Source organism: Microtus pennsylvanicus, chromosome 1 (assembly GCF_037038515.1).
Source record: "Microtus pennsylvanicus isolate mMicPen1 chromosome 1, mMicPen1.hap1, whole genome shotgun sequence".
NCBI lineage: Eukaryota > Metazoa > Chordata > Mammalia > Rodentia > Cricetidae > Microtus > Microtus pennsylvanicus.
In genome coordinates this window covers 72,910,599-72,935,737 of record NC_134579.1, presented here as the reverse complement: position 1 = coordinate 72,935,737, position 25,139 = coordinate 72,910,599, and the positions used below count along the sequence as shown (strand labels likewise).

The following is a 25,139-nucleotide window of genomic DNA, read 5'->3' as shown; positions in this document are numbered from 1 at the left end:
TGTGTGGATTAGGAGAAGACCCATCTAGTAGTGTGTGTGAATGCATGTGTGAATTAGGAGAAGACCCATCTAGTAGTGTGTGTGTGAATGATGTGTGGATTAGGAGAAGACCCATCTAGTAGTGTGTGTGTGAATGCATGTGTGGATTAGGAGAAGACCCCATCTAGTAGTGTGTGTGTGAATGATTTGTGAATTAGAAGAAGACCCATCTAGTAGTGTGTGTGTGTGAATGATGTGTGGATTAGGAGAAGACCCATCTAGTAGTGTGTGTGTGAATGCATGTGTGGATTAGGAGAAGACCCCATCTAGTAGTGTGTGTGTGAATGATTTGTGAATTAGAAGAAGACCCATCTAGTAGTGTGTGTGTGTGTGTGAATGCATGTGTGGATTAGGAGAAGACCCATCTAGTAGTGTGTGTGTGTGTGTGAATGCATGTGTGAATTAGGAGAAGACCCATCTAGTAGTGTGTGTGTGAATGCATGTGTGGATTAGGAGAAGACCCCATCTAGCAGTGTGTGTGTGTGAATGATTTGTGAATTAGAAGAAGACCCATCTAGTAGTGTGTGTGAATGCATGTGTGAATTAGGAGAAGACCCATCTAGTAGTGTGTGTGTGTGAATGCATGTGTGGATTAGGAGATCCCATTTAATAGTAATGCTCCAGCAGGCGAGTAAAGAGTTGAAATGCAGCTCTTTCCTTCCTTGTATTTTTGTTGGGTTTCTTTGTATTTATAAAATGCTATAAAAATCAGAGTACTGTTTCCCATAATTTATTTACTTTTATTTTATGTGCAATGATATTTTGCCTGTATGCATGTCTGTGTGAGGGTGTCAGATCCTGGAGTCACAGACAGCTGTGTGCTACTATGTGGGTACTGGGAATTGAACCTGGGTCCTGTGGAAGAGCAGTCAGTGCTCTTAACTGCTGAACCATCTCTCCAGCGCCACGTTTTTGTTTTTTAAAAAGCTTTTGGCTAGGTGGTACAACCTTGATTCCATATGTTATGTCACCGGTGTCTACAGTACGGATGAGCTCTGAGGGAGACGTAATGAGTGTGGCAGAGTTAGCTGCAGTTGAGTGGACTGTGGAGTCCCAGCTGAACGGCACCTTCATTTAGTTAGGGTCGTGGCTGGAGACGGCCAGGAGGAACGTGCTGTGGAGGTTCTCTCACATCTCACTGTTACAACACCTGCTAAATCTCCATGCCTTTGATTAGCAGTTGAATAATACTTCATAGCAAATGGGACTCTCTGCATCTTGAGTGACATCTGGCTGTAGCAGCCTGGGATGAGGGAGGGAGGAAGCGGGGAGGAAGAGGGAGAATATGTTCGTGTGTTTGTTCGTGTGTGTGTGTGTGTGTGTGTGTGTGTGTGTGTGTGTGTGTGCTTCATGTTCTAATGTCAGAAGATGGAACTGAGATATTTTCTTACCCATTCTCTTGTCCTCAGACAGGGTCATATTTACGATGTACTTCACATATTTAAGTAAAGAAATATCTCTGGTTGAACTTTCCAGATTAATAAATGTTCCTGTGACCTCATATTTTATTTTTCTGTGTGAATAATTAACTCGATACTTCAATGGCTGTCCTCCCTTCCTCCCTCCCTCCCTCCCTCCCTCCCTCCCTCCCTCCCTCCCTCCCTCCCTCCCCTCCCTCCCTTCCTTTTTTTTGGTAGTGGAGGAGAAAATTTATTATTGATGAGAGGGAGACGTAGTCAGAGGCAGGGACATCTGAGAGAGGCCAGAGTGGACTCTCCCCTGAGGGGAGGGGGAAGGGGACCAGGTGCAGCAGCCAGGAGGCCCAAAGGAGAGTAGATGAAAAGCTGTTTTGTTCTCAGTAGTTGTTTTTAAAGCCTGCCATGTGCCAGGCAGAAATAGAAAGGGAAGGCATGCCAATCCGAGCAAAGAGAAATTAGAGAAAATCCGTGGTCCATTTAAAGGCTAGCAGGTTCTTGAATAAAACTGATAGAGTCTTGAAAGCCCATGGCTGTGCAGATTCTTTTAAACCGTCCATGAGGACAACATGCAGTCTGTTTCCTTCGTCAGGAACATAGCAACCATCGTTTCTATGTTATTTAGCCTTCCTCAGAACCAGGCCTGCTAAGTGAAAACCAGCAGAAGATGCTCTGGGGTCTTTTCTCCTCCTGCTCAGTGTGCCCCATGTAACTCAGTTCTATCCCTTTGTGTGTAGTCCTGTATGGACTTAGTTAGTGCTTTTGTAACATACTGCTTTCTTGTTGCCACCCAGAATCCAGTGTTTTTAAGTGCTGTGCTTGGCACTGTTTGGAGGATATGGTAACTCATTCTGGTAATTAGGCTTAAAAATGTTGGCCTTTCAGAAGCCGTGCCATAATTATTTTTCTTTATTTTTTACATTTATTATTATTAAAATACATTAAAAATTTTTTAGATTATCATATTAAGTCCTTGGTTTCCTCATGGCATCTTCATACATGCATTCATTATACTTTGTTTTCGTCTGCTCCTCTCCCCGTGGTCCTCCTCCCAGCCAATTCTTTTCCTCAGTAAGTCCCCTCACATGTATCCTGTCACCTTCCTTGGTGGTCTCTTCTGGTCTCTTCTACCTCCCATAACCCTCTTTCTAGATCACGTCCCACAACATGGATTTGTAAATTCACACACACACACACACACACACACACACACACACACACACACACACACACACACGCAGATCCACAGACACTGTAAACTACGTTCTGCATGTGAAGAAAGCATGTAATGTTTATCTTTGTGAGTCTGGCTTATTTCCTTCACATAATGATTTCCAATTACATTCATTTTCCTGCAGATTTCCTAATTTCATTTTTCTTTATGGCTGTATAAAATTGTGTTGTGTGTATGGTCCACATTTTCTCTATCCATTCATCTGTTGATGAGCACCAAAGCTGGCTCCATTTCCTGGCTATTGTGAATTGCACAGCTGTAAACCATGATTATTTTAAAGTGCCTATCCCTGAAAACCCTTTTTCTTAATTGTAGAAATCATGAAAATAATTTTTTCATGGCAGTAAGTGGCATTTCAGTTATTTCCAAGTACTAATCTGAGTAGTGACTAAGCCTGCGGCTTTGCACCCTTCTGTCCTAAGGACTTGGTTCCAGGGTGCCCAGTTTTGCAGACGTTTCTGTGACCTCCACAGGCCTGCAGAGTGATGGTCAAAGGGAGGCAAGAAGGTTCAGTTCTACACAGCTCAGTAGCTGGTGTTGGTTCAGACTTTAAAAACCCCAAGTGGTTTATCATAGGCATATTTAAGTGCAGAACAACTCGGTGAAAATTTTCCTGGTGATAATTAACTCAGTCTCATGTGTACAACAAATCAGACGTAAATCTTGAGGAACAAAGTAAGTTAAATAAAGATCGGACATGACTGCATTGAGATTCCATGGGTCGCCTTCTGTAAAGAAAGGTTCTGTACATAGAGTACAGAGATGAGGGAGAATTTAGTAATTTGTTTCCTTCTGAAAGTAGCAAATAACAATTACTTAACATTTTTCCATAAAGACATGTTCTATAGATTGAGAAAAACAAGTCTATGATAATGGTCTGGGGAAGGATCTGGTGTGGTCACCAGGCTAGAAAGCATGTCTGCCCCCAGCTTTTTTGGGCAGATAACATTGCATTCTTCCCATAACAGACAACCCTGCGTGTTTAGCATCCCAGGTTCCCCTGGTGTTTATCTGTGACTGCTCTTTTGTAGCACTGCCTTGCTTTCTTCCTCAATCACTTCGGTTGTTTAACAACACTATATATATCATATTCATTTTAAGACCTTAGAATGCCATGACATATTAATAAATGCTGTAGTTTTCTGCTTAATTTAATAGAAATACATTATCATAAATATAAGACATAACTGGGACTGGAGTGGGCTCAGTGGTTAAGAGCACTTGCTGCTTTTGCGGAGGACTTGGGTTTGATTCCTAGCCCCTATGTGGCACCTCACAGCCATCTGTAACTCCAGTTACAGGAGAACTGATGTCCTTTTCTGACCTAGGTAGGCAAGTGGTAGATGCACATACATGTAGGCAAAGCACTCATACACATGAAATAAAAATGAATCTTAAAGAGTGGCTGGGGAGAGCTCAGTGGTTAAGAGCATGTATTGCTGTTCTAGAGGACCTGAGTTCAATTCCCAGCACCGTTGTCAGTGGCTCACAGCCACCTGTAGCTCCAGGGGCATCTAGCACCTCTGGCCTCTGCAGGCACCTGTACTCTTGTAGACAACTTCCACTATCTCCCCCGTGTATGTACTTATATATACACGTGTATATATAATTACATGTAATGTAATTAATTATGCAAGTTATATAATCATGTAATTAAAAATAGTAAAAGCAAATATTTAAAAATAAATCTTTTTTTTTCAAGACAATGTTTTTCTGTGTAGCCCTGGCTATCCTGGACCAGGCTGGCCTTGAACTCAGAGACTCACCTGTCTTTGCCTCATCAATGCTGGGATTAAAGACATGTGCCACTACCACTTAGCAAAAACAAACCGTATTTGTGAATTTGTGTGGGCTTTACACTATGTCATTTCTGTGGAAGGACAGCTGCTCTGTCCGTGTTCCTAGCTTGGCTGCTGTAATATAAGAAGCATCACCTATGAGTGGCCATTCTTTGTATTTGAAATATTTGGACTCGCCATACGAGACTCCAGTTACTTTTGACCATGCTGGGGTGGATAACATTCTGAATGCATATTTTCTCCACAAAATGTATCTGAATTAAAGAAATTACTGGATATTATTGGATAATATTCCTTAAAATACAAAGATTATCCTCATTTTATTTCTCAAATGCTCTAATAATCATCGAGGCATTTTATAAAAGAAAATAAATTCTATTGTTTCTTAATAAAGGGGGGGATTTAACAATTTGTTTCCTTCCAAAATTAGCAAAAAGCACTTATTTTCAATTTTGTCTTTCTCTCTTTTAGACCTTTGAAGATTTCAAAAATGACAAACAAGCCGTGGAATACCAGCAACGCATTGTGGATATTTTACTGAAAGCAAGTATTCAAAGATTGCATGTCTTTCTATTGATTGACACTGTATTAAGCGAATTGAACTTTTTATAGCAAGATTTGAAACAGTTTGTTCAGTGGAGCCATTTGTTGCAGTGCTAGTATTAGATTATGGTGTTTAGTCTTCAAATATTAGTGATTAATTGAAAAAGCTTACTGTGTCACACTGTTAGACTGAATGCTGGGGTACAGTGTATGAGCCTCTAGAAATGCTTATTGTGGTAATCGCTTTATTAGTATGATTGTATGTAATAATAGAGACAGCTTTAAGAAATAATTAATGCCAAGAATCTCTGTCTCTTTCCAGCCTGCGTTGGTTACTATGGTATTACCATGTTCTGCTGTGGCATTAAGATGATGGTGACACTTAAAAATGATTTGAGGATTATCTCAATCCAGCTTCAGAGTCGGCAAAGACCTATTTTAGGCTCCGTGCTGTTGCTATGCGTGCGTGCAGAGACAGACGGGTTCTTGTCCTGTGTTGGCTCAGCTCTTCAGAAAGTTTCCATTAAAAGCTTAGCGTTAACACTCTTCATCTGCCCATAAAGTAGAGGTTTATTCCTTTTAGATTACTTTGGTCAAGAGGCCATAATTAAAATGTCCTCTAGTTATATGTAGCATAAACACGCTGCAGCTGTCGTATTCTTGGTGATATACAGAGCATACGCACAGCTATCTATTAGCCTTGTAAGACAGGCAATGGTGACTATGAGAACAGAATTTACAGTGAAATCCAGGTGGTTAATATAAAGACTTTCGTCTACATTCCCAGATAGCCTGCCTATTTGTAGACCTGCCTTTCGTCTATCTGGTATTTTTCTGTGGCTCTCTGTTAGATCATTTGCAGTTAAATTGTACCTGAGAGATAACTCAAAGTGACAGTAGTCTATTACAAAGATGTATTCTTTTTAAAGCTGGAGATAGGCAATCTGATCCAGTAGAGTGGCTTCAGAACCCCCAGGGATTGAGTTCGCTCTGTTTCTATTACACTTAGCACATGGGTTCTGTCTGGTTCAGTGTAGCTGTTCCGGGCCAGCTGTTCCCTGCAGCTAACAAGTTCATGTCATCAAGACCCAGAAGGAACTGTGTCCTTAAGGAAACGCCTTTGAAGTTGCGTACTATAAATCTGCTTATAGCACGTTATCCAGATCTTTGAGAGCTACTAAGAGAGACCAAAGCATTCTGGGTTACCATATGCTCAGCTAAAGATGAGAACTTGTGTTTATCGGTTAGGAGGGAAGAACAGATACTAGAGAATGTGGTAGTGCACTTTTACCATCAGACAGACCCGAGATTTTATTGAGAAAAGGGTTTATTTAGCTCACAGTGTTGGAAGCTGAAAGCATAAAATTGGGTAGCCTTGGGGGCTGGAGAGATGGCTCAGTGGTTAAGAGCATTGCCTGCTCTTCGAAGGGTCCTGAGTTCAATTCCCAGCAACCACATGGTGGCTCACAACCATCTGTAATGAGGTCTGGTGCCCTCTTCTGGCCTGCAGGCATACACACAGACAGAACATTGTATACATAATAAATAAATAAATATTAAAAAAAAATGGGTAGCCTTTCCTGTCCGGCTTCTAGTAAAGGTCTCCTCGACTTTGTTACAACATGGTGAATGGCATCAAGTACCAGGGAATGTGAGAGGAAGTCAAGCAGTCAGAGAGAGATTGTAGGGATCAGGTGAACTCCTTTTGTGACAGCTCAGCATTAATCTTGTCCCAGAGCAATGTCTGCCATACCTAGGTTCTGCCTACTAGGCCCTGCCTATCAAAGATTTCACGTTTTTACAAGTGAGACCAAGCTTCCAGCTCGTATACCCTGGGGAACAAAATCTATCTAAACTATTGCCTAGTATATAGCAATTGCTATATCCATCCAAGTGGTTTACTGTGACACCCAAGATCCCTGACTACTCTCTAGCTGGTTCCTTTCCTTCTCTGTCCCCCACCTCCACACACACGCTCTTCTACATGCTCTTCACCCATGCTTCCCTGTCAGCATCACGGCTACTCAAGGCCGCTTTCAGCCCTTTCTCTGATAGATTCTGGACTGCCTTCTGTGTCTTCTCACACCCTTCTGCGGGCTAGGGCCCTCAATGTTCTCAGGAGATCTTGTGCTGCACTTGCACACTGCATTGGAATTGTTTACAGATTTTCCTGTCTCGACTTGAGCTTCCTGAAGATAGGCACTGAGGATTATTAGTAGTGGCACTTGTTATATTAATTGTATTATTATGTTGTGCTGTATTTACCGTATTCACCGAAGCCCATTGTAGGATGCCCAGAGCATGTGCTCTCCAGTGCCTGAAATCTGGTACCTGTCTAGGAAACATTTATACGTCGGTCAAATTGGAATTTGAATTTGAAGTTACAGTAGTCTGGAAGGAAGTTCCTGATGACGGCCAGCAGGCGGCTGTGCTTCCATGCTGTCCTCATACAATTCACCTCGAATCAATAAGGCATGAACATAGAGGCCACTGGTTTCTGGTGACAGTGTTGTATGTGTGCTGAAGTGTGCTTTGAGGGAGGTTTTGAGAGGACACGAACAAATGAATGGCAGGGTTCAGGTAGCCGAGGTTTGGGCTGTGTGGTTGCAGAGAGGGAAAGAACTCAAGAGACCAAGGGATGCCTAGAAAGGTTTTTAAGGCCTTTGAAGTATTTTGGAGGAAAAATGAAATTATAAGATAGAATCAGTTAGACACTTACTGAGTTGGCAAAGGAATCTGTTATGAGCTTGAACTACTTTCTTAAATGTTTGTGTAAAGTCAGGCAGTTTGCGGCCTTACAGAGCAGAAGAAGGGCTAATGGCAGAGAGGAGCACCAGCTGGGTCCTGAGATTGGAGTCCTAGACAAGGGCCTTGGACACCAAGCAGGGTGATGACTAAGCCTGGGAAGGCTCTCTAAAGATCGCGGCCTGGAACATGTGTTATGTGGTGACGTAGCTGACTGGCACCATAGATGTACTGGGAGTGTATAACTGGAGGTGTAGCTCAGGGCTGTGTGTCTTGGTACTGTTACTTGGCGATGATAGTATACTTGAACAAGGCCGACTGCCATCTTAAAGCAGGAGGGCAAAGGAAGGGGCATGTTGTCCACCAAGTAAGAAGGTAAGTCAGACCTAGGCCCTGGGGGAGCATTTCATAGCAGCGAGATCTCACATCTCTTTTTCTGAGTGGAGGGTAGCAGAAGGAACTTGGAAGTTTTACAGTGGATAAACTGGGTTCTACACCTTCACTTGTGGTAAATACCCCAGTTAATCCAACTTGACAGCCCTCAACATCCAGGATCTTCAGTGACAAATGTCTGCATTCTTTCTTTGCTAATGGCAGGATTATCTGCCCACTGATCATGCTCAAAGTGTGTCACGCTTACGTTTTTCCATATGCAGGAACACTTGTCCTGGCTGCTCTCTGCACTGAGCATCTGTTCCATCACTGCTGCTGCAGTGTGGGACCTTCCTCCCATGGGCCCGTGCAGCCCTCACACACTGGCCTCCTGACACTGTGTCCCCTCTGTACAGAGGACCAGTTCCCAGCACAGTCCTGATCTCAGTCCACCCCTTCCTCCCGTGGGCCCGTGCAGCCCTCACACTCTGGCCTCCTGACACTGTGTCCCCTCTGTACACAGGACAGTTCCCAGCACAGTCCTGATCTCAGTCCACCCCTTCCTCCCGTGGGCCCGTGCAGCCCTCACACTCTGGCCTCCTGACACTGTGTCCCCTCTGTACACAGGACAGTTCCCAGCACAGTCCTGATCTCAGTCCACCCCTTCCTCCCGTGGGCCCGTGCAGCCCTCACACTCTGGCCTCCTGACACTGTGTCCCCTCTGTACACAGGACAGTTCCCAGCACAGTCCTGATCTCAGTCCACCCCTTCCTCCCATGGGCCCGTGCAGCCCTCACACACTGGCCTCCTGACATTGTGTCCCTCTGTACACAGGACAGTTCCCAGCACAGTCCTGATTGTAGCCCACCCCTTCGTCCCATGGTTTGTGTCATGTCTTCCAGATTAGCGAGGCTGTCATCTGATTTCTCCTCTCTCTGCTTCTGCGTCCCAGAAGAACGTGGGGTTTCCCTGGCAGACAGCTGCCCCCAGTACCCACACCATTGTTCTCGCCTCTCTCCATTGTTATTTCCAAAGGTTCTACTTAAAATTTCAGAGCTTTGCTTAGGAGCTGTTTCTGTCTCATTTTTTCAGAGATTCCTTCTGTAACTGTGAATCCAATGTACTGTTGTGTTGTGGGTTTTTTTTTTTTAAACATTAGGCTTCCACATTTTTTTTTTGCATTTACAATGATGTAATCTGACTATACGTTTATAATGATGTAATCTGACTATACATTTATAATGATGTAATCTGACTATACATTTATAATGATGCAATCTGACTATACATTTATAAGGATGTAATCTGACTATACATTTATAATGATGTAATCTGACTATACTTTATAGTGATGTAATCTGACTATACGTTTATAATGATGTAATCTGACTATACATTTATAATGATGTAATCTGACTATACATTTATAATGATGTAATCTGACTATACATTTACAATGATGTAATCTGACTATACATTTACAATGATGTAATCTGACTATACGTTTATAATGATGTAATCTGACTATACATTTACAATGATGTAATCTGACTATACATTTATAAGGATGTAATCTGACTATACATTTATAGTGATGTAATCTGACTATACATTTATAAGGATGTAATCTGACTATACATTTACAATGATGTAATCTGACTATACATTTATAAGGATGTAATCTGACTATACATTTATAGTGATGTAATCTGACTATACATTTATAAGGATGTAATCTGACTATACATTTATAAGGATGTAATCTGACTATACATTTATAAGGATGTAATCTGACTATACGTTTATAATGATGTAATCTGACTATATATTTATAGTGATGTAATCTGACTATACATTTATAAGGATGTAATCTGACTATACATTTATAATGATGTAATCTGACTATACATTTATAAGGATGTAATCTGACTATACATTTATAATGATGTAATCTGACTATACGTTTATAATGATGTAATCTGACTATACATTTATAGTGATGTAATCTGACTATACATTTATAAGGATGTAATCTGACTATACATTTATAAGGATGTAATCTGACTATACATTTACAATGATGTAATCTGACTATACATTTATAAGGATGTAATCTGACTATACATTTATAGTGATGTAATCTGACTATACATTTATAAGGATGTAATCTGACTATACATTTATAAGGATGTAATCTGACTATACGTTTATAATGATGTAATCTGACTATAAATTTATAAGGATGTAATCTGACTATACATTTATAATGATGTAATCTGACTATACATGTTAGGATGTGTATCTGACTCATCTTTCTTTTTCGTTCATAACTGCAAATGCTGCTTCTCAGTCCCCTTCTCCATTTAAGATAGGATCCCAGCCAGGGAGTGGTGGTACCCACAGTGGGCAGGTCCCCCACCTCACTTAACACAATCAAGATAACCCTCATACTCACACACACAGGATGCCCGGAGGTCTGTGGCCCAGGTGATTCCAGATTCTGTCAAGTTGGCAATCCGTGCTTCCCATCACCCTGTCAAAGGCTGCTGTCATAGCGCCATGTGTACTGGGGGACATAGGACACGAGAGCAAAGTTAAACCAGAGGAATGACTGCGATTGGTAACACAAGCCGCCACCTTAGGGCTGTCTGCAGACACGGCAGATAGCAGTCACCCCACAAAGGCAGCGGTAACTGCCTTCCTTCTGGGGTTCCATAGTGGCAGGTAATTTTACTTTTAACCCCCAAAGCAGCATTCTTCTTCCTTGTTGATAGGCAGATCTGTAGTAAGGTTAGCAAAATGAAATGAAAATTATTTTAGTAGGCGTCGCCAAGGATCCCAGAGAGAAGCGATCATTGTTTCTTTGAATTCTTCAGGAATGCAGCTCTCGTTCACTAGAAACATGACAAGACCACCCTGGTGTTTTCCTGAGAATGTGCACGGAGCTCTGTTCCTTCTCAAGACGGTACTGAGCCCGGCTCCTGTACCACTCATAAAAGAATATTCTTAGCCGGCGGTGGTGTTGCACACCTTTAATCCCAGTACTTGGGAGGCAGAGGCAGGTGAATCTCTGTGAATTTGAGGCCAGCCTGGTCTACAAGAGCTAGTTCCAGGGCAGGCCCCAAAGCTTCAGAGAAACCCTGTCTCAAAAAACAAAAAACAAAACAAAAAAGAATATTCTTGTGAGTCTTCACTCATTAGGCTCCTGTATGTGTGCGTATGCTTGTGTGCATGCATGTGTGCCTGTGTGTGCACATGCTTTTGATTCAAACTAGATGGAGTATTGCCTAAATGGTTCATTTTGCTCACCAGGTTATGGTGGAGAATTCAGACTTTACTCCATCACAAGTGGGTTGTCTCTTCACGTTCCTCGCTCGGCAGCTTGCAAAGCCCGACAATACCTTGTTTGTGAACAGAACTCTCTTCGACCAAGTAAGTGTCTACAGTGAGACCTGGGGCTGGTTTCTTCTGTTCTCGGGACTGTGTTCAAGTTCAGGGTCTGAATTTGGGATGTGTGTTTTAATGATGTGTTCTGGGCAATATGATTCTGCCAGGGGCCTAGTATTATGGAAGGGTGGCTTATCAGTATTCTATTTTTAACAGTTACTTGTTTACTCTGAGTTGCCTAGAATTTCTTGTTCTGAATTTGCTAACTTTGACTGATGGTAAGACCATATTGATGGTTTGGAGAAGAGATTACTTTGGAAAATCCTAGTCTCTTTCTACGTGACTTTGAGTCTCCAGGCATTCCTCAGTCAGTGTGAACATCCCTTCCCTGCATGTCCACAGGGAGCACGAAGACTACCGTTGTCTGCAGAAGTCGGTGATAACTGTGCTGTGGGGAGCACTTCTCAGAGCCAGGAGAGCGCTGTGTGTGTTACCAAGTCTGCCAGATGGTTTAAAATCAGTCTAAAACTTCTCATTTTTCAGAGAAATCTCAGAAAGGTTAAACAACTCGTCTAAAGCCAGACTCAGATTATTATTTTTTTCTAGCAGAAATCTTATTACATATGTTAGGATAGGATTCAGATTCAAGCACCCTGACTGAAGTCTATGCTTCCTCAAAGTGCAGTGCTTTCAGTTATACTCCTCAACGGTAACGAAATGTGTGTACGCAGCCAGGCGGTGGTGGCACACACCTTTAATCCCAGCATGGGCAGGCAAAGGCAGTTTTTATCTCTTCAGTTTGAGGCCAGCCTGCTCTACAAAGTTAGTTCCAGGACAGCCAGGGCTACACAGAGAAACGCTGTCTTGAAAAACAAATTAATTAATAAAAAACAAAACCGCGTATGGTACACATGCTAAATTGTAGGCCTCCTTGAAGCTGTGCTGTACACAGTTGCCATCAGCTGGGACAACACTGCACAGGGCGGTGCTTGTCACAGCTGAGCGAGAATTGCCAACACGGAAGGATAATTTTTGCTGTTACCTTTGGCCAGGTCCTCGAGTTCCTCTGCAGCCCTGACGATGACTCCCGCCACTCTGAAAGGCAGCAGGTATGAGCGCTAGCTAGCATCCTTTGCTAGAGACTGGGAGGAAAAGTGTGTTTTAGTTACCTTTGCTCTTGATTGACAAAATGCTCTAACCAAAGCCCTTAAGGGAGACAGAATTTCTTTTAGTTCATCGTGGCTGAGCAGTTTTCTCTGTAGGGCCTTGAGGCAGCTGACTATGTTAACGCACACTCTGGAAGCAGAGATGGACAAAAGCTGGCACTGAGCCAGCGGTTCCCTTTTCCTGCAGTCCAGGACTCAAGCACAGAGAATGGTGGCTGTCCCCTGTAGGGTGACTCTTTCCTCTTTCCACTCCACAAACATCATCAAGACAATCCATCACAGCGTGGCCAGGGCAAACCTAGTCAAGATACACACCCCCAGGTGCGCCTGGAACCTTCCTGGATGGTCTCAGGTCAGTCAGCACTCTCACAGAGAGCCAGAAAGGGCTCTGCTGTAGTAGCTCTGCTACACAACAGGGAGATGGTTTGGACAGACTCAAGCTCACAGGTGGTGGCATTCAGTGTGGATAGGAAGACGCGTGCAGATTTGGCCAGGCAGCTCCAGCCCCACAGAGCGTCCTGCATCCAGCCGCAGTCAGTTTGTTCTGCCACTCTTCCTAAGGTTCTGTTCTGAACCACAAACTACAGGACCCTGAGTGTTGGCGCATTCAGTTCTGGGGGTACACTAAGGTGCTGCCGCACGGCCATTTGGGGACTAGAATCCACTTCCCTACTCACACATACCCCAGTTAATCACTGGGACAGTACTGGCTACCGTTTCTTCTCACGCCACTTTCGTGAGAGGTCCTTCATAGCCTGTGCACTGAAATAGTGGGTGCTAAGCCAGCCCACTTGAAATAGTAAGTATAAGTCACAGGGATTTAGAGTCGTGGCTGTTGAGTGGCTTTCCTGGGTGTAGTGCACGGCCCGGACATGGGGACTCCGCGAAGTAGGCTGGCAGCCGTGAACTCTAGCCGCTTTGCCTTTCCCCGGCCACCCACCCGTGCAGACTGCCTGAGAACAAGGCCAGCGTTTGATTTCCTGTTAACTACACTGAGTACAAATAGCAGCGAGGGAACTTTTATTTTGTATATACCTGTTTGTCTATACCGTGAGGGAGGATCGCGGTGTGCTTGGTGTGAGATATAACTGCTGAGAATAACAGGCATCGTTGACAGAAAGTGAATTAATGCGGTGTGTTTCCTTTTCAGCTTTGCTGTTAGTGCTTATGCGTCAAGTCTGAACATTAAAGCCAAACCTTGAGAAACAGCCTTAGCCACACTAATTAGAGGTGCCCCATTCACGTGGCTCTCCCCGCTCAGTCTCTGAAATACTGAAAGTTGATAAAAAGTTGTTCAAGGTCAAATTCAGATTAGGATGTGGCGACTTCCTTCCTGCTAACCCAGGACTCCTCCCACCGGTTGTCACGTATCAGATTTGGTTCACGCAGTAGTCTCAGTGTTTTCCAGCCATGTGCCCAGAGTCGATAATTAGCTCCCCAAGCAGTTCTGATATGATTGTTGCCATTTATGTAAATTTATGTAAATGAATAAGGTGAGAGCAAAAATGACTGCTCTGCCCAATCAGCATTTGTTGTTAAAATCATTTTTGTTTAGTTAGCAGTCAAGATGAGGGCTTCGCCTGGACATTTCCTCTTTCTCTATGCAGTCCTGCACACTCACACCGGCACCTGCACAACCCTACCCGTTACTCTCTTGTTACTCCTCACAGGGAACAGTTTTGAATAAAAAATAAGTAATGCCTTTTTCCCTTTACAATGTAATGCCTACAGACAGACATACTTCAAAAAATTACATTTATTTACTTTGTGTGTGCGAGCATGAGCCGCAGTGTATGTGTCCAAGGCAGCTTTGAGGATTAAGTCTCTCCTTCCTCCATGGAGGCCTGGGATTGAGTGGATCAAGTTGTCAGGCCAGGGGGCAAGCCCCTTCACCTACTGCCAGCCAGACAGTCACACTTTTTAGCTTAACTGCTTAACTAATATTTTTTCCACATTCTTTACCAGGGACTGACAAACTATTTATGTCAAGGACCCAATGAATAAACATTTTAGCTTATGTTGACCACAAAGGGTCTGCCTTCTTTTGTTTGCTTGCTTGTTTTTACAACCCTTCAAAAGTAAGATTTTTTTAAACAACATTTTGATGATTTTTAGGCATGTCACTATGGCTTATATAGTCTTCCAGTGTGTTGTTACAGTTATGGAACCGGAAGATGCCTAACTGCACACCTGTATGTCAGTACCCCATTCATGCACACCTGTGTGTCAGTACCCCATTCATGCACACCTGTGTGTCAGTACCCCATTCATGCACACCTGTGTGTCAGTACCCCCATTCATGCACACCTGTGTGTCAGTACCCCCATTCATGGACACCTGTGTGTCAGTACCCCCATTCATGGACACCTGTGTGTCAGAACCCCCATTCATGCACACCTGTGTGTCAGTACCCCCATTCATGCACACCTGTATGTCAGTACCCCATTCATGCACACCTGTGTGTCAGTACCCCATTCATGCACGCCTGTGTGTCAGTACCCCCATTCATGCACACCTGTGTGTCAGTACCCCCATTCATGCACGCCTGTGTGTCAGTACCCCATTCATGCACGCCTGTGTGTCAGTACCCCCATTCATGCACACCTGTGTGTCAGTACCCCCATTCATGCACACCTGTGTGTCAGTACCCCCATTCATGCACACCTGTGTGTCAGAACCCCCATTCATGCACACCTGTGTGTCAGTACCCCCATTCATGTACACCTGTGTGTCAGTACCCCCATTCATGCACACCTGTGTGTCAGTACCCCCATTCATGCACACCTGTGTGTCAGTACCCCCATTCATGCACACCTGTGTGTCAGTACCCCCATTCATGGACACCTGTGTGTCAGTACCCCCATTCATGTACACCTGTGTGTCAGTACCCCATCCATGCACACCTGTGTGTCAGAACCCCATTCATGCACACCTGTGTGTCAGTACCCCCATTCATGCACACCTGTGTGTCAGTACCCCATTCATGTACACCTGTGTGTCAGTACCCCCATTCATGCACGCCTGTGTGTCAGAACCCCATTCATGCACACCTGTGTGTCAGTACCCCCATTCATGCACACCTGTGTGCTGCTGCCCCATTCAGATGCAGCTGCATGGGAATAAACAGCCTCAAGAGCAGATAGAGCAGCAAAATTTGATGAAATAATGGGAAACGATGAGTTTTGATTTTCATTACCTTTGTTTTTAACATATATAGTTATAAATTAGTTTAATTTAATTTTTAGTAATACTGAATAACTTGCTCACAAAAATCTGTGATGATACTCTAATGAGTTGGTGAGATTGTCTTCAACTCATTGCATTATTTTATTCCAAACTGACACAGTGAATAGGTTTCTTTCCTCTTTTATTGCATATGACATTACATTCCAGTGCTCCAAACAGATTAAATTTGGGTCTTGAATATAAAATTCAGATCAGTTTTGTTTAACATCAAAATCATCAAAAGCTCTTGGTGAAGGTTTCCTGGCACCCTGGCAAGGGTCATGTTCGTCTGCATTCTGAGCTGGCCTGCAGGCCTAAAATCCTAACCATACCATTGTTCTGCTCATGCTCTATCTCCGGCTACTATGGGAAAGTGATGTGAGCGTCAGTATTTTGGCTTTTATTGTTTTTGTTTTTTGTCTTTGTTTTCAAAATGAGGTCTTGTTGTAAAGCCCAGGCTGGTCTAGAATTTACGATCCTCCTGTCTCAGCATTCTGAGTGCTGGGATTATATGTGTGTGTTGTGACACTTGGATTAAAATGTCCCCCCTTTTTTTGAGGCAACTTTCATGTGGCCCAGGCTGGCCTTGAATTCACTATGTGGCTGAGCTGACCTTGAATTCCTGATCTTTTTGTGTGTGAGGATTGTGGGCTATAAAACTACTTCAGAAAAACAACTCTGTAAATCACAGAAAACAGTCACTGCTTTCCCAAGAGTTCTTCAAAGTCAGAGTACTTCTAGAAAACAAATATTGTGTTTTAATGTTTACTCTAGAGTGACTCTGCTAGATCCCCACAGAAGGAACCATGTTTGATTTTCAGCATCCGTGGGGATGCAGCACCCTCTTCTGGCATCCTCAGGTTCCAAGCATGCATACATGGTGCACATACATGCAGCAAAACACGCATACATATAAAGTACAAACAAATAAAAACCAAACTTCTTAGAATGGTATATACAGGTTTTTAGAGGTTAGTGTGAGTGTGCGGGCTGTACCTGAAGATGCTGTGGTATTCCTTCCATGTTTGAAAAGTAGAATCAGCACATGGTAATGAACACAGCAATAAAACACAAGGAAAGACGGTGATGGGCTTGCATAGGTGAATGGACTCTCAGAGAACAGTAAATAAACCTCACAGTGTTTCCTCATTTGTTTCAAATCTTCAGGTCCTCTTAGAATTGCTGCAGGCTGGAGGCATAGTTCAATTTGAAGAGAGCCGGCTCATCCGCATGGCAGAAAAGGCTGAATTGTGAGCTGTTTTGAAGTTGTATATTAATTTTCCATAGTACTGTTAATTCTCTAATGTGAAACCTAGTTTATTTTACATTTCTGCTTATTTTTATTAAGAAAGGGTGTAGGAATAACAGTCTCAGTAACAAAAACATAAACATGAGGTTTTTTTTGTTTGTTTTTTGCCTTTCACATGAATTCTAAAAGTTAGCAAAATTTGAGAAATGTATAGCCTGAATTAGAAATGTGTATTCTCTTTAACGTGAAGGTGAACAAGCAGTCTCCCTGTTTCACCTTATTTATACTCGATTTATTTATGTCTGGTATTTTGAGGCAGGTTCTCACTGTGCAGCCCCAGGCTGTCCTGGAATGTGCACCGTATAATGTGTGTTTGTCTTGTTGCTTGTCTCTGCCTCCTAAGTGCTGGCACCATACACATGCCCAGCTCTAGATTTTTTTAAAGTAATATACCTGTGGTATTTGTTGGATTGTGACAGTTATATGCAATAGAAATGACGTACAGTTTAGCATAATAAATAAGATGCAGTGTGTTGACACTCACCTAGTTTATTGTATTTAGTTTTGAACAAAGAAACAATATTGCAAATTATTGATACCTAGCACCAGCTATTTCTTTAGAAAATAGACGGCACACTGTCTCTTTAAGGCCTTTGTAAACAGCGTTCAGCAGCATCTTCTGTCAGGAGGCAGGAGAGAGGCAGTCACTCCTCTTTCTTAGATACCTGATACCCATCACATACCCTTGTCTGAAATATTTGGGACCAGATTCCAGAGGTCTGCAGCGTTCACATGTTCATGTGATTTATTGTGTCCCTGATGTGAATTCCAAGTCTGAGATGCCCTTGTATTTAATATCCTTAGACCTTTATTTGGCACTGAAAATGACATCATTCCCTTTCACACATGCTTGAGTAAAGTTCTGAATGTCAGAGGCACATCGCCACCTGCCTGTTTGGCAACTGAAGTTTGTCCTTTCTCCTTCCAGCTATCAGATCTGTGAATTCATGTATGAGCGAGCACACCAGTATGACAAAATCATTGACTGCTACCTGCATGACCCATTGAGGGAGGTGAGTTTAAGGACGGCTTCACCTGTGTCTGAGCCGCCCCCACATTCTTGCTCCCCTAGCCATAGTCACTTGGTTTTTGTTGAGTTTCTGCTATAATTAAAATATGCAGTTTCTGAAGTTTGAGTATATAACTCTGTGATGGTCGTGAGCAATTGTAGAATTAAATATTGTGCTAGGGAAGAGGGTGGTGTGTGGTTCTGGAGGGTAACAGGGGACTGTCTTACACCTAGCGTGCAGAGAAGTCTTAGAAAAGTAGCGTGTAAACTGAATTTTAGCATTACAGAAGCCACTCAAAGACGAGTTCTGAGATAGGGAGGAATGTACAGGGGAGTGCTCAGGGAGGAGTGCTTGGGGAGGAGTGCTTGGGGAGGAGTGCTCAAGGAGGAGTGCATGGGGAGGAGTGCATGGGGAGGAGTGCATGGGGAGGAGTGCACGGGGAGGAGTGCATGGGGAGGAGTGCACGGGGAGGAGTACTCAAGGAGGAGTGCACAGGGAGGAGTGCACAGGGAGGAGTGCTTGAGGAGTGCACAGGGAGGAGTGCATGGGGAGGAGTGCATAGGGAGGAGTGCTCAAGGAGGAGTGGACATGAAGGTCCCAGAGCAGGGTGAAAAGGACATCTTCAGAGACTGGAGATCAGTGGGTGAAATGGGAATCAGTACAGATGGAGCATAGTTGACAAGGGCATTACCAAAAGCAAAAGTGTACTGTTCAGTTTGTCAGTGAGGTTAACAAGTTGAGACCTGATGTAGGTGGAATAGACCTAGAACTTCAGAGAGGCTACCCTATGGCTTTTGCACTCACTCTTCCTCTTTAATGCCAGTTTCTATAAACTATCTCCACACCCAAATGGTTTTTCATCTAATAATAGATGTTTGTGGAGGCTGCTGTCGATAGCAACAGTCTTTGAGTTCTGCTTGAGTGAAGGGCTGAATGCATTGTTTTGTGCTCACAGGAAGAAGTCTTCAATTATATCCACAACATCTTGTCTATTCCTGGCCACAGTGCTGAGGAGAAGCAGTCTGTGTGGCAGAAAGCAATGGATCACATGGAGGTACCCACTCCAAATCCTTAAGGACTGTTTTTTGACAGTTTCATGTTTATATAATGAATTTTAGCATTTTCATGCCTCTTTCTCCTCATTCCCCTCCTTCTCTCACTAAAACCCTTCTTCTCAAGTCCCCTTCATACTTTTAGTTAGGGTTTCTGTTGTTGTGAAGAGACAACAGGCCGCTTGTTGGTTCCCAGCCGCTTAGCCTCGAAATAATCACGCAGAAACTATATTAATTAAATCACTGCTTGGCCCATTAGCTCTAGCTTCTTATTGGCTAACTCTTACATATTAATTTAACCTGTGTATTGCCATGTGGCTTACCGACTAAAGTTCCAGTGTCTGTCTCCAGCATAGCTACATGGCTTCTCTCTGACACCGCCCTTCTTTCTCCCAGCATTCAGTTTAGTTTTCCCTGCCTAGCTAAGTTCTGCCCTGCCATAGGTCCAAAGCAGTTTCTTTATTCATTAATGATAATCACAGAGGGAAATCCCACCTCGAGCTTGAGCGTATGTGAGACCTCAAAACCCAACTCCACAGTGACACCAACACAGGCACACCTACTCCAATAAAGCCACACTTCCTAATAGTGCATTGCCTTTGGGAGCCTTTTTCTTTCAAACCACCACAATTTTCACATCTTTTTGTGTGCGACTCACTGAGTGCCCAGGTGTGGGTGAGAGGTTATTTGCTGGAGCAATGGTTATGCTGCTAAAGAAAACAACATCCATCTCCCCCAACTACCACTAATTGCCCATATTCTCTAAGGGTGGGATGGGTCCTCATGGGCCCTCCTCCAGGATGAAATGGTGATGGGCTCTGTTGTACAGATGACCATAGCTGCAGAAAGTTCATGAGTGCATCGGTTGTGTCATGTCCAAAAGATGTCTTTTTACTGCATATCTCCCCTTCCTCCGGCTCTTAATTCTTCCCACCCCTGCTTCTTAGATATTCCCTGAGCCGTGGAGGGGGCAATGTAGCCATCCCATGCAGGCCTGAGCATGCAGGACTGAGCACGCCTCCACCACGTGTTCTTGGCACTGTAGCCAGTTATGGGTTTCTGCATTAACCTTCGTCTGCTACTGAAAGATTTACTCATTAGGGCTGGGCACAACACTAACCTCCACTGACCAGATGGAGCTGGGGCTTACCTCAAATGGTGACCAGAGCTGGGGCTGCCAAATCTACTAAATTGTACCATTTGAATGGGTGTTTTTCAAGTTAACTTTTGCTAGCTAAGTAGTGGCAGATATGACGGAGTTTTCCTCAGTAACTGTAACTGTTTTTCTTTTTTACATAATTCTTTATTGATTCTTTGGGAATTTCATATCATGCACCCCAATCCCTCTCACCTTCTAGTCCCTCCATATCTGCCCCTCACCCTTGCAGCATGTGTCCTCCCAGTATTAATGTAAAAACAAAACAAACAACCTCGCTCCTCCATCTTTCCGACTCCTCTTCATTCTAGTAGCATCTGGAGCTGTGGTGTGTCATGTAGTATATATACCCTTTGTCCAGTCAGCCCCACCCACAAAATGTTCATTGCCATGAGTCACTGGTCTGGCTCAAGGCCTCTCACACACCATCATCACCAGACCCTCACCGGAACTCCTCTCGGATATCCCGCGGTTACCATTCTGCAGGACCAATCCCTTCATGCACTCCAGCAGGTCATAGATGGAGTAAATCCTAGGGGAGGCAGACCCAAGGCCCGGGATGTGGGTGGTAGCCGCGCTGGTTGGTCTGGGCCACTGTGACCGCCCCCCGCCCACTCTCAGGAGAGGGACAGAGCCCATTCTCTAAGGGCTCACGCCATCAGGGCCAGCTCTCCCGTACCTGTGGTGAGTGGTGGGACCATCTCTCCCAAGTGCGGGAGTGGGGGCAGCTCTTCTGCTGCAGTGTCTAGTGAGGGGCGGGGCCAGCTCAGCGTGACCCTTGGATTTTAACACATAGGATTCCTGTTATTCCTTATGGTAACACAGGACACCATCAGAGATGCCAGCTGCAGCAGGAACATGGATCCTGTACCATCACCTGTACCAATAGGCATCCCACAGAGAAAATAGAAAGGGAAAACTAGCAGGAGGGACGCAAAGTCATGCTTTCCCAATCAGCAGTCAGCTATGCTGGAGCAAGTGGTCCAGGCTGACCCTGGAGTGGATTTATGGCTCCAACTTGGCAGCAACTCTGGCCCTGATGTCACCATGGCCCCAGTGGCAGCACAAGTCCCCAAGATCAATGTAGCACGAATTCTAGTTGGTCTTAATAATAAAAACTCAGAGTCAGATATTAGGTGGTGAAAACTGACAGATCAGAGAAGCAGAGCAGCTAACCACTGGAGAGTTCTCTCCTGTACCAGTGCTCAGACCAAAAGGGCGATCCTGTCCTCAGACTGCACTGAGCTCCTGTCTCCTCCCGCCTTACATTCCTCTTTCTGCCCAGCTATATCACTACTGTCTTCACCTCCCTAGTGCTGGGATTAAAGGCGAGTGATTCCAAGTACTGGAATCACCTTTGTATAAGATCTCCTATAGCCCAGCGTGGCCTTGAACTAACAGATCCCTCTGCCTCTGTCTCCCTGGGATGTGTGCCACCACTCCCTGGTCTTTAGTGGCTTAACTCTGCACTCTGATCTTCAGGCAAGTTTTATTTTTTTAAAACACAAACAAAATAGCACTATAGATCAGTATGGCCCTGGTGGCAGCAAGGCCCTTGAACACCAGCATGGTCTCAGGTGGCTGTCCAGATCCAGGACATCTGCTCACTCCCCAGTGGAGTCACAGACATAACCCAGACCCTGGCTGCTGCTGGACCACAGACCCAGACATGTCCCACTATAGCAGTCTGGGCCTGGCCGACCCCTTGGCCCTGTGTGGCAGTACAGGCCACCCAGATTGTCATGGCCATGGTGGTAGCAAAGCCCTCAGACACCAGTATGGCCACAGGTCGCACCCCCAGACCCTGGATCCTGTGTATGGCCTTTGATAGTATATGGGCCATGGATGTCAACACAGAACCCAGCTGTGGTAGGACCATGGATCCAGACATGGTTCTCAGTAGCAGTCTGTGCTTGGATGTCACCATGGCCCCAAGTGGCAGCACAGGCCATCAGATTGGCTTGATGCCCATGGCAGCATGGCCCTCAGATACCAACATGGCAGGGTGCAGGACCTGCTCTGCTATGTTGTGCAGCTGGGCTCAGCCTGCTTTCTTAGAGCACCCCAGACCATCTGGCAGGGATGGCACCACACAGTGAGCTGTCAATCAAGAGAATGCCCCACAGACCTGTCTACTGGCCAGTCTGATGGAGGCATTTTCCTCAAGTAAGATTCTTTCTTCCCAGATGAATCTAGCTTGTGTTGAGTTGACATAAAACTAGCCACGACAATAATATTTGGTAATATAAACTTTTTCATGTTTATATCCATAATAGTCATCTGAAGATGGAAAGTCTGTCCCTCTTCCAGCATCTTTTTCAATTTCTTCAGTGCTCTAAATCTTTCACTGTGGAAGTCTTTCACTTCCTTGGATTTATTTCAAGAGTTTTCATGTTTGTTTTGTTTTTAGCTATAGTGAATAGGGTTGCATTCCTGATTTCTCTCGGCCTGTTCATTGCTGTATATAGGGACAGCTACTGATTTTTTTCTCACGTTGATTTTGCATTCTGCTAGTTTATGGAAAATATCAGTTCTAAGAATTTTCTGGCAGAGTCTTATAGTCTTTTACATATGAGGTCATACTGTCCACAAATAGGAGTGAGTCGACTTCGGTGTCATTCCGTGTTTTAATGGAAATGGCTTCCAGTTTTTCTCGTGTTTAGTATAATGTGGCTGCAGCAAGTCTTTATTATGCTGAGGTATGTGTTCCTACTATTCTTTCTTGCCCCAAGGTTTTTATCATGAAGGGAAGGGATGCTGTTGCATGTTGGTAGAGCCTTTCTGCATGTATCTACATGATCTGTGTTTTCTCTCCTTGAGTCGACTCATGTGCGTCGCATTCCTGAATTTGCACATTGTGAATCACCCTAGCACACCTAAGATCAAGTTGACAGGTGTTGAAATTAATTTCCCACTATTTGAGAAATTTTGCATTCATGTTCATCTGGGATATTGATGACAGTACTAGTTTGTATCATGTCTTTATCTGGTTCTGACATTGGGTAGAATTGACTTTCACTACAAGGGTAACAGTGTCCTTCCTCCTCCTATTTTGTGGGGTAGTTTGAGAGCATTGGTGTTAGTCCTTGAAAGAATTGCAGAACCTCCCAGCCACCCCTTCCGGGCCTATATTTTTTTAGTTGGAAGACTTATTTTTGCTTCGATTGCATGTTGGTTATAGATTTATTTTATTTGTTTCTGTCTTCGTGGTTTAATTTGATAGGTTAGATGTATAGACATCTATTTCTTCTAGCATCCCAGTTTATTGAAATATGTTTTCAGAACATGCCCTTACAATCTTCCATATTTTATTGATGTGTTGTAATCCCTCAATTTTCATCTTTAATTTTATTGATCTGAGTCTTTTTCTTTCAGTTAGTTTTAACTCTGGGTTTGCTAATCTTGTAAAGAAGCAACATTGTGTTTCATTGATTCTTCATCTGTTCTCCTTGTTTCCATTCCATTGACTTCCACCCTATTGTTTTAAAAAATATTTTAATTTTGTTTTATTAATGCACGTATGTGATAGTATGTGCACATGTGTGTACAGAGACCCAAAGAGGGCATCATATCCCTTGGAGCTGGAGGTATAGACAAATGAACTGCCCCATTTGCATCCGAACTCTGGTCTTCATGATTGAGAAGTAAGTGGTCCTAACCACTGAGCCATCTCTTCAGCTCCCCTGTCCTGATCTTACTGGTTTGGGATTTGTTTTGTTCTTATTTTCTAGTACATTGAAATGCATCATTATTTGAGAGATCTCTGGTGTTTAAATATAGGTATTTGTGACTGTAGGTATTCCTTTTAGAACTGCTTTCATTGTATCCAGTTACATTTGGTATGTTGTATTTTCATTATCATTCGATCCTAGGAATTTTAAATTTCTGATCACCTCTATGAACCATTCATCATTCATTGGTGTGTTGTTCAGTCTCTATGATGGTTTTGTTTGTTTGTTTTTGTTTTTCCTAGAGTTCACTTTGGTATTGAGTTCTTGTTTTAGTCCCTTGTGATCAGACAGAATACAAGAAATACAAATAGATGGATCCTGTTTTAATCTAATATGGTAGTCTGCATCTTTTCATTGGAGAGTTGAGGCCATTAATGTTTAACAGTTATTTCAAATTCCTTTTATTTTGTTGTTTTTGTAGTTTGGGACTTTCCTACACTTTTTGCTTGCCCACTTTTCTAAGTGCACTTTATTCTTAATGATTTCATTGATGCTTCTTTTTCTCTTCAATATAAAGGATTCTTTCAAGTATCTTCTGTAGTGACCTTGGTTGTCATGAATTCATTTGGTTTATATCTAGCATGGGTAGTTTTTCCTTGTCCTTTGTTCTGGTTAGATCTCCATTGCTCTGATAGAACACTGACCTGAAGTAGCTTGGGAAGGAAAGGTTTCATTTGGCTCTCAGGATAGGTACGTCACTGGGGGAAGCTTGGGCAGGTGCCTGAACCGGGGGCCCAAACAGAAAACATGGAGAAATGCTGCTTACTGACTCTTCTTCCTCTGCTGCACAGGCCTGCCTCCCCAGCCCCACACACAGTGTTTTGGCCCTCCTGCATCAGGTAGCAATTAGGAAGATGCTTCACAGACATGCCCAGAGAACCGTCTCATGAACAGTGCCAAGTCCTCTCTTCCTGGGCGTCTCAAGTTGACAAGCAAGATTAGCTGTCATGAGCCCA

At 43.7% G+C, this 25,139-nt stretch overlaps 1 protein-coding gene across 1 annotated transcript in view; it reads left to right on the top strand.

Moving 5' to 3' along the window:
- The window catches only part of Vps8 (VPS8 subunit of CORVET complex), a 216,249-nt gene that overhangs the window by 99,279 nt on the left and 91,831 nt on the right, over positions 1–25,139 (top strand). Inside the window, exons 28-33 of the mRNA XM_075968097.1 lie at positions 4,959–5,030; positions 11,460–11,579; positions 12,587–12,643; positions 17,093–17,175; positions 18,163–18,247; positions 19,200–19,298. Coding sequence (XP_075824212.1) covers positions 4,959–5,030; positions 11,460–11,579; positions 12,587–12,643; positions 17,093–17,175; positions 18,163–18,247; positions 19,200–19,298 — 516 coding nt within the window. The remainder of the gene's footprint in view (positions 1–4,958; positions 5,031–11,459; positions 11,580–12,586; positions 12,644–17,092; positions 17,176–18,162; positions 18,248–19,199; positions 19,299–25,139) is intronic.